The 9,945-nt window shown below is 43.0% G+C and overlaps 1 protein-coding gene across 2 annotated transcripts; it reads left to right on the top strand.

The window, feature by feature from the left end:
• The first annotated feature begins 183 nt into the window (after positions 1–183).
• LOC119174587 (uncharacterized) lies at positions 184–9,400 on the top strand. 2 transcript variants are annotated; one of them, XM_075895401.1, is made up of 9 exons: positions 184–568; positions 1,175–1,925; positions 2,356–2,531; positions 3,707–3,850; positions 4,968–5,127; positions 5,878–6,008; positions 6,090–6,226; positions 7,649–7,738; positions 8,982–9,400. In XM_075895401.1, exons 1-9 carry the CDS (start codon positions 470–472, stop codon positions 9,172–9,174), a joined length of 1,881 nt encoding a protein of 626 aa, XP_075751516.1. In that variant the 5' UTR covers positions 184–469; the 3' UTR covers positions 9,175–9,400. The 2 variants fall into 2 exon arrangements, with proteins under 2 accessions (XP_075751516.1, XP_075751515.1); XM_075895400.1 differs by having other exon boundaries at positions 214–351; positions 440–568; positions 5,878–6,226.
• The last annotated feature ends 545 nt before the right edge of the window (positions 9,401–9,945 follow it).

The raw sequence follows: 9,945 nt of genomic DNA, 5'->3' as shown, positions 1-9,945 counted from the left end.
CTAACTATGACAGTTGATTAGGGTAAGCGCGCACTCTAGAATTCGTCTGCACACTTGATGCGTTGGCAGCGGTCAGTTTCCCGTGCCGCTGGCCGTGTTTCGCCGATGCTGTCAAACATTTTGCATGTTGCGACTATTGCTCGAAGGAGCCGCCTCTATGAATACTTTAACACAGTTACGTAGGCTTCGTGCGACTATTTGAGCCCGTTTCATCCGATGCACGGCGACCGCAGTGTCAAGTTCGCACAGGCGTTCACGGCTGGGCTCGTGGTCAGCGAGCATAAAACGAGTGCATTGTTCGAAACTTCGCCGATATCACTTGTTTAAAGTCAATGCGGTGCATTAGTTTCGGTAAGTGTCTGCGGATCTTGGCCATCGCGATTGAACGCCGCATATGCAAAAACGGATCTACCGATTCCTTTCCGTCCGTGGAGTTTAGGTCCGCAAGGGCATTTCGAGTTGCATCGACATGGGAAATGCCGAAACTCACGAGGGAACACCTCCACCAGACCTGCTCAACAGGCATCTCGACCTGAGCGTCAAAGTCGATGACCGCTCTTTCCACAAGGTATACATAACGCGCAAAACATATTCGCGCATGCCCGTGCAGTTAGCGCACGCGAAACGAATTTAACTCATTTGTCATAGCTTATGAGTAATTTAAGCAGCTGCCTACCCGAGAGAGAAAGAGAGAAGAATTTGCGCTAGTGCTAATTGGGACAAACAACGTATCATTATGTGTGCTCCCGGGGGCAGTACCTGGGACGACCATTTTAGGGGATACTTAATGTCTTGGCGTATGACAATAGTATGTCATAACCCGTGACAACCAACTAGAGCTCAAGACGCGCATACGCACAACCTAAATCTCATGATTCCTATTCACTCACCTTGTCGCGGGCGGTGTCTTAATGGGGAAAGTATAATATTATCGCTGAAAGTGATCGGCCAAGAATACCGTTCATTGACCGGTAATGAAGAGACAATGTAGAAGCCAAAAATTACTAAACACGGTATGGATTCACCGCTGAGATTCCAGCACCAGCGCCCTCCTGATGTTTAACAGGCAACAGTATTCAGTTTATGAATGCTTTACTCAAGACCCTTGCTATAATAAGCCAGAGCTGTGCAAACTATGAGACCCCCTTCCCCCCTTTTTTTTTTCTTATTACAGCACATCAGCGGGGACCACAGTGAAAAGAGCCTCACCGATCTTCCCTGGAGCCTCAGAGATGCCGTATCGTTGTACGAATCGCTCAATGTATCTTTCAATGAACTGACCACATTGCCTCCCGAGATACCATTCAGACTGCCACACCTACGCGTGTTGGATCTGAGTTACAACCGGCTCAAGTCACTGCCCGACAGTGTCGGCTTTCTCTTCCACCTCGAAGAGCTGCTAATTCCTTTCAACCAGCTCGAGTCCATACCAGATTCAGTAATCTACCTAAAGGTGCTTAAAAAGCTCGACCTCTCACACAACTGCATCAAGCAACTCCCCGACAATCTGGGGAAGGTCGCAACTTTGGCCAAACTCAACGTAAGTCACAACAAGCTGGTGTCCCTGCCAAAGTCGCTGGGGAAGCTGCCCAACCTGAAAACGATTCTCGTTGCCGGCAACGCTGACATCACGAGCCCACCCCTAGCGGTCTGCGAGAAGGGTTCGGACGCCGTGCTTCAGCACCTGAGGAAGTCGGTTTACATTCAGGAGAAGCCAACACTGCGAGCCGTCGAATGCAACCAGTTCCCAAGGGTGCGCGGTAACCTGGTGGCGACGTCGGTGCCCAATCTTCACTCGGCACATGCGCAGTACTTACAGATACAGACTGACACAGTAAACACAGCGAGCCGCATCAAGACTCCACTGCTACCACCTATTGGGGCTACCAAGTTGGAGCCAAATATACTTACAGACAGAATAACAGGTTCGTTTTAATGCGAATCGCATGTCTTTGTTGGGTTGCAAACTTTGCAAGTTGTTAATCCTTCACGACACTCAATATAACTGAGTGTCTATAAGTGCAAGAAATTCATATAATTAGATCCCAACATTCTGAAGATTATATTTAGAGCAAGTGGAAATGTTACTAGAAGTTATAGTGTAGTCTACCATGACATGACGTACTCTTATTAAAGTTTGGTGTTTGTTAGATTCTCTGAACCCATTGCACTTCTTAAAATTTGATTAAACCGCTGCCCCAGATTTTCTATGAGTACTGTGCAGCTTCAGTCTGCTTAACATTCCTCTTTATTGTACTCAGTATATTAAGGTGCAGTAATACATTTATAAATTCACACCGATGTGCATGTGTCTGTATTTTTACTTCGGGAATAAATGTTACTTGTTGCGCACAGGCCTGCTGTACGGAGCTGCCATCGGAGATGCGATAGGAGTTGCGACCGAGTTCATGACTGTGGATGAGTGCGCCTTCTACTATGACACCCAGTGCCTCGAGTATACATCTATAAGGAGAGATGAGCATCGAGTGCAGTGGAAGCAGGGCGACTGGACATGCAATGCCGACCAGATGGCAAGCTCAACTTTGATTTGGCCCACAGTTTCGTGCGCTATACAGATGAGAAGTAGAAGAAAGCGCGTCAAAAGATGATGATTGACCCTATAAAGACTGGAACACATCACTGCATTTAGCTATCAGACCTCAATATGACTAATTGATTGCTTAGAACAAATTATTGGATGTAACAGAAGTAACCTGGAATGTGTGTAGAGGGAAAGAAGCAGCATTTCATTGAGCAGTGGGACACTATCTTAGCGTGAGGAGCAAGCACCGATTGCATGTTGTTGGTGCCAAAACTTCTCCACTATGTCTGTCTCGTCGACGTCAATGAATAAAGATTACACGCGTGTGTCAAAATCTTATGCGATCGAGGCACTTTTGTGTTTGATGCAACTACATTACGAGGAGGTTTGACAACATAACACTAAACTTTTCATGCCCTTCGGAGTGTGATTATAACATAACCCTGATTGCCATCGTACTTGTGTTTCAATATATATATATATTCGTTCAGTACAATGCAGTAATGCCATACAAGTATAAAATAGACATAATACAAAAGGAGGTCCCAAAGTGAGAACTGTCAGGGGGACCTCCTGTTAGTACGTCTATCAAAAAGAATGCAGAGCGTTTATTTCTGCTAAGGCTGCTGCACAGGAGTACATTGAAACAAGTGCAAACAAGAAGTAACAAAAATATGTCTAGTAATACATTCCAGAAAGCTGTAAAGCCTATAGATTGTAATAATAAATTACAACAGTAGTCATCATTATCTTAGTTTCTTCATCCAATATCGACGATGAAGGCTATTAAATAAGTCCAAAAGGAGGAGTTAAAGAAAATTCTGTTTTATAAGCTGTATCGGATTGTATGCATGTTTAGTGTTAGCAATATTTCATCCTGTCCGCATCGAAACGTGATCACTCCAGCCGGTATAGAAACCTGTGAACTTGTGTCAAGTAGAACAGCATACTTGCCGAGCCATCAGTGCCGGTCTCCTCTGACGGTGCACCCATTCACACGCGTTGGCTGAAACTTTCCAAAATAGCATAATGCTACTACATAACGGAAACTAAGCATGAAAAAAAAAAGCGCTACTAACATTCTTTTTTTCTTTCTCATACTTTGCATATACAAGTTGCATTTTTAAAAACATTTTTCTTTCCACTTGTGATGCCTGCTTACAGTTCTTAGTGCTTGATTCGTTGCTGCGATGGGCTGGTGTTGTTGACGAGCTGGATTTTGCAAAGCGGCTGGTGTCCTGGAAACGCTCTGGCGTACCTGAGCTCGGAGACTCCGAAGGTTTCCTGCTGTCTGATCTTACCAAACTGGTTAGTCACATTACATCACTTAGAAAAAGAAGTTAATGAATATTATGAAGCATTGCATGTGAGAAACCAATGCAGTGTCTCATAGGAGCATTAAACTAGTTATGCGAATGGTATTTTCATTTCTGGAATGTTCCTTTAACCTGTGGTCTTCTGGACAACTTGTTTGTTATTATTCCTTGAAATGGGCTTTAAACAGGTTTTGTTTTATTGAATATTGAATGCATGTTTTTTTTTTTCTCTTTGTGACAGGCAAGTAACTTAAAAAATCGCTAGGTACTGCTCGAAAAGCTCTTTGAAGATTACAGGGCTCTTATGAAATTCAGTCCTTAGTACTTAGCTATTACAGGTCAAGACACTTCGTGGCTTTGTAGTTAGTTTTGGTGCAAAGTTTATCAGATTGTCTGTGCTAGAGCTAGCTCTGGTATCACAGTATGATCAAGTTTCTCACGGAACTCTGTGACAGCATAGGAATTCCAATGTGAGGAAGTGCAGATCCTTTTATTGTTTTTCGTGTAATCCTCTGCAACCCACTGGTACAATAGTTCAGATTCATTACACTTGCACACCCCTTTACGACTAATTTCGTGAAATTTGCTAAGGCACGTTGCCGGGCTAGTTGATTGGGGTTCATCATTCATATGGGTATAGCGCACCACAAAGACACAGAGAGACACACGCAGTGCGTGTGTCTCTCTTTTTGTGCCCTTGTTGTGGTACGCTATACCCATATGAATGATAATTCTGTGGCTGCAAGAATTGTCTGTTCAGCTGGAGCTTGATAAAAGGAGTGCTTTTTTATATAAGTGTGCGATAGCAGCGAATTATTTTTGTTGTAGCAAGGGTCAAATGTGTCAGTAAAGCCAGTGCAGCACCTCACACATTGTTTAAGCTGCCATGCTCAAATAATTGACAGATGCGACTATTCTTCGCCAGATCTTTCACTAGGATATTTTGATATTGTGATGAAGATTGTCAGATCTCCAAAGCTTTCACTTTCCCAGCATTACCATGTAATACTGTTATTTATAATGGGTAATTGTAATAAGCCAGAAGTCTTGCAGCTAAAACGTCTAGACATTTTACTGTTCAAACATAATCTAGTACATTTCATCAACAGGTGCTTCAAGAGGAAGGCTACATGAATGCCCCGCACCAAGTGGCATTGCAGGTCTTCCAACGAAGTCAGCCTGCCTGCAACAATGGCCTCGGCAAGCAACATGATGTTGGTGCACCAGTTCTTGTTGACAACGGATCTCTGACTAGAGCTATTGCACTAGGTATTCACTATATAAGGTATCATATAGTTGTTGGTAAAAAAGCGCAAGAACAGGATGCAGGGAAGACGAGACATACACGAGCACTTTTGTATGTCATGTATGCTATGCATACAGCAGCGCTGTTGTACATTTGTGTATGTTGCATGCAGAACAGTGCTGTTGTGTATCGATGTACCTACAACAATGCTGTCGACCATTCTGGTCTGTTATATGTACAAATGTGCCGTTGTACATGCACCTATGCTACATGTACAGCAATGCATCCATGTACGTTGCACATACAACAATGCTGCTTTAAATCCACGCACATTATACATGCAGTAGTGCTATGGTATGTTCATGTATGTCGTGCATACAACAGTGTCCGAGTGCATACATGCATGTTTTATATACAGCAGTTATGTATGTTCATGCACATTGCTTGTATGTAGAACAGTGCTATTGCGAATCCATGCATGTTTTGCCTATGACAGTACTGTTGTATATATTATGTGTGTGCAACAATGTTGTTGTACATTTATCCTCTTTGCATTATGCAATTTGCGTTGTTTAGTCGGGGCATCGTGGATAAACCAACCCAAATGTGGCATTAACCTTTAGGGCTTTGTAGCAACACAACTTCAAGAGAGTGCCATTTTTTAGGGGGGGTGGGGGGGGGTGGAAGTGACTAGGAAGAAAAAAATGGCTTTCGCCTTTCAGTGATCTTCAGGAAATGCGTGAAGAGCCATGCAACTTATTTTTTATGTGCAGGCATACCAGTGTTCCACAACTTGTCAGAGGTGGCGTCGAATTCTGTGCGAATATGCCTGGCTACCCATCCGGAGGAACAGTGCAAGGCGGCATCCGTGGCCATTTCAACTACCCTCGCGACCATTTTGCAGGTGAATGAGCAGCCACAAATAATTTGCATCGACGAAAGTCTGCACGAGGTGTTAATTTCACTTCGTGTCCTTCCTCTGCAGGGCAAGCACAACCTGTACAGCTGCTTGGATGTGGATAGGCTACTCGACACCGTGTACGAGCTGTCAGTGAAACAGTTGACGAGTGAGGGCAGCGTCACAAGTTTCAAGAAATGCTTCGAAGCAAGCAGCTTCGAGGAGTAAGCTTTCTTGGAAGAGTGCTCTATATCTCTTTTTTTTGCCAAATTTAAAAGAAGAAAAAATTCAGAGATTTATATTGATAAATTGTCCTCTGAGAACTCTAATGTCGTTGAATTGAGCATCATAGGCTTATTGATGAAAATCAAAATCAGCTTTGTTCTTGAATTTCATGCCGAGATCTCTGCGTCACAAGTTTTCAAGTGGTTTCTCGTATGATGGTGCTATTGGCTCAACTAAATTTCTTGAAACTTGGTATGTTAATTCTATGTCCGCCTTAGAGGATACTATATGTCATTTTTGCTGATCAGGAGCTACATAAGACTTGGTAGACGTCGCCAAATGTATGACCTCACAGCATTTGGTGCAGGAACTGCAATAGGGTGTAGGTACCTGCTTTTTCTTTTTGCACATCACACTTACCAAGCGACCACTCTCGCAGCAGGTGTGGTAATTTTGGAATCGTGAAAGAGTAATTAAGTAATAATAAAAAATTATTTTCTCTTTAGTGCCCTTCTATCTGATATCTGCAATACTGTATCCTCCAGCAATACGTTTGGTGCTTAGCACTTGCAACCTACATGCGCACCGAAATTTCCCCAACTTGAACAAAGCTTCAGTTACTAGACCACGACCTGTTGAAGTTATGTCTGGCAACGTGTTTCGTTGAATATTTGTTGCAAAATTATGCATGACAGCTGCTACATTTGTGGTTGAGACCTTGTCTAAGAAGTGCTCAGGCATAACTTACTGTAGTGCTGCTAATGAATTATGCATATCACATATTCTGCATGAGATCCCACTTTCATTCTGAGCATACCTACATATCAATTATCAGACAGAGAACAGTAGTGTAAGTTCACAACACTTAGCACCTTGCTGACTGTGTTTCAGATCGATCAATGTGGTCTGGTACTCGATTGTGCGAGTTAATAGTGTTATATATATGTTCAGAAGTTCAGTAACTTCAACTTTGATCAGCTCAATAGAATACGTGTATTTTCACAAAGCAAATTACATTAGTGAATCTGTGCTCTCAACGAAGGAACTGTGAACACACGAGTGCATTATTCAAAGTCTCGCATATGAAATTTATGTTTTTCGTAGGAAGCTATGGTGCGCTGACACCTGCTTAATAGTACTAAACTGCCACTGTAGCTTAGCAGCTATGGCACTGCACTGCTAGGCACAACGTTGAGGGTTCGATTCTCGGCTGTGGTGGCCACAATTTGATGGGATAAAAATGGATAAATGCCTGTGCACGTATATTTAGGTGCATGTTAAAGAATTCCAGGTGCTTAAAACCAATCTGGAGTCAATCACTATAGCATGCCTCATAATTGTATCAGACTCTTGAGATATAAAACACCCTAATTTAGTTAACTAACTTAATTGTAAAATGTTTCATGTTTTTGTGTGTGCAGATTGCAACTGAATGATCAGCAGTCGAGCAGTCATCCATTCAAGGCCTTGTCTGCAAGCATCACGGCTCTCAAGCAGTGCGCAGACTACAGGTTAGGACATGTTATGCAGTGTTCAAAAGACACATAGCTTGTATTTTCAAAGTGCTTTTTAGAGCTTAAAATTAAGCAAGTCTAAGATTAATTCACTGGGTGCATGGGGAATGAACCTAATGTACAACATACACCCCAAGGTCAGCTGCAGCATCACAAAACTCACGAAGCTTTGTGCGGGTCTGTCGCACAGGCAGACATCGCCTGCGTGGGAAACCACAGTGTAAACTAGCACATCTATGGTAATTGGTTAAATGGGCATGCAGGAAAGTGCTATTTACCAAAGCTTCATCCTTCTTACTTCAGCCTTGCATAGTTCTCGAGCATCAGCGGCACAAAGTGCATGAAGCGCAGAAAAATTGTTTCACAGCATATTATGACAATTGTGAAAATTCTTCTAGCATGTTAGTGTTAATTGTTCTTGCAATAATTGCCAATATCAGAATTCAAAAAAATTTTAGCATCAAGATTGGAACGTTCCAACTGGGCTCTAAAGAATGATACTGTGTTCATGTTAACTGGACCTGGTGAGACATAGTCAGTTGCACTTATTCTCTTTCCTTGTATACAGCAAATGCCACCGAGATAGGTTCCACAATCGCCTGACAAGAGTATTTGTGAATTTTCTGGGTACGTCGTCAGTGTGGTCGGAGCTAGGTTCTGATGCATTAAAAACTTTATATATAACCGATTTTCACAGTGTTGGATTCTCACAGTAATGTAAAATCTTGTTTAGCACAACCTAGATGTCCGGAGAAGGTATGTTCCATTTGGCAGGAGCTTTATTTAATGAGAAAGATGCACACCATTGTAATTAATGTTGCACAAACATTTACCCCTAGATGTGGTAGTACTTAACATAGGTGATAAGTAACCAATTTACCATATTACGTGCGTGTACAGAGAGCACAATAGCCATCTCTTACTCTGCTTGCTTGGAGATGCTCGCACAATATCAACATTATCTGTGTGACTATGCGTTCAGACAGCTGGTGCGACAGTTATTGTCGTATGGCCGATCCGAAGACCTAACTCACAGAGCTATTTAAAAATGAGAATTAACCCTCATACAAGGAGACCAAAGGAACACCAGCGCACCTATCTTCCTTCTTCCTCGTTCTTGGTTGTGCCACAAAATATTTTGTTCAGCTACATCCTGCCCAATGTTACACACTGCTAAAGCAGCTATTCCACAGAAGCGGTTTTGTTGATTGAGATTCTACTGAACTATGTACATGTTTAGGTCTACCATCAGCTGCCTGGCCATGCAAGGGGGCCATAGCAGCGTAAATGGCTGCCTGGCCGGTGCCTTCCTCGGTTGTCGGGACGGCTTTTCGGCCCTGCCCGAGTCCTGGGTGCAGGGACTGCTGCCGAAGCAGCGCGCGTGGCTCAACGAGCGCGTGAACAGCCTGCTCGACAAGATGGGCCTTCCCTGAATGCTGCTTCTTCTTACTCACCCAGAACTGCCTTCGTTAAGAGTCGGGATCTTCAGGACCTAATGCTGATAGTTGGTAGAACTGATTTTAAGTGCTCGTACCGCTACCAACAAACTTATGTCGAGCATAGACGCATAGGGCTTTGTAATGCACCTGTGCTGTCTTGAATTATTGTGGTACGCATGCAAAGTGGTTTTTGCATGTGCAGGCCATGTAAAAATTCTAGCGCGACATTGCGAATGGCACGGCAGCATACATGCCTGGTTATTAGATTGCGAACTTTCGTAGCAATGTATTCTAGTAATATGTTTAAGTTTATTTTTCTTTGACAAGTTGTTACTAACCTTTTTGTATGCTTCTTTCATAATATCTCACGCCTTGGCACTAACCTAGACGTAATCGCATTCCACCAACTTTCCAGCTTTGCAATGTTGAGTGCGCAATATGATAGATAGTATGATGAGGTGAAGCATTTGAAAATCTTAAAGGGTCACTTTCAGTCGGACATTGACTGTAGTGTCTTTGGGAAGTTCAAATAGTTCGGATGCCCCTTCTGTTTGTTTTGATTGCTAAGATGACAGAATGTTGAAACTTGGCAAAATTCGATCCAGTACAACGAAGTTTGCTCAAACAGACCCGGCTTCCCTCAGAAAGCTTTCTCATGAGAATGACCATCTATTGTCGTAATGTGCCTTTGTGTGTCACTAACCTGCTGCCAATGTACAGTTTCGGATAAACCATTACTTAGGTTTGTTAATGTGTGATATTCGA

This window comes from Rhipicephalus microplus, chromosome 5 (assembly GCF_043290135.1).
Source record: "Rhipicephalus microplus isolate Deutch F79 chromosome 5, USDA_Rmic, whole genome shotgun sequence".
NCBI lineage: Eukaryota > Metazoa > Arthropoda > Arachnida > Ixodida > Ixodidae > Rhipicephalus > Rhipicephalus microplus.
The sequence above is the reverse complement of the archived record's forward strand: the minus strand, read 5'-3'. Positions and strand labels throughout refer to the sequence as shown.

Bases quoted from the DNA above. Each gene is read 5' to 3' on its own strand.
- LOC119174587 (XM_075895400.1), top strand. From the start codon at position 470: ATGGGAAATGCCGAAACTCACGAGGGAACACCTCCACCAGACCTGCTC. The intron at 2,532-3,706 runs GCAAGCTCAACT...GCCTGCTTACAG, and splicing joins CATGCAATGCCGACCAGATG to TTCTTAGTGCTTGATTCGTT. The intron at 3,851-4,967 runs GTTAGTCACATT...TTTCATCAACAG, and splicing joins TGTCTGATCTTACCAAACTG to GTGCTTCAAGAGGAAGGCTA.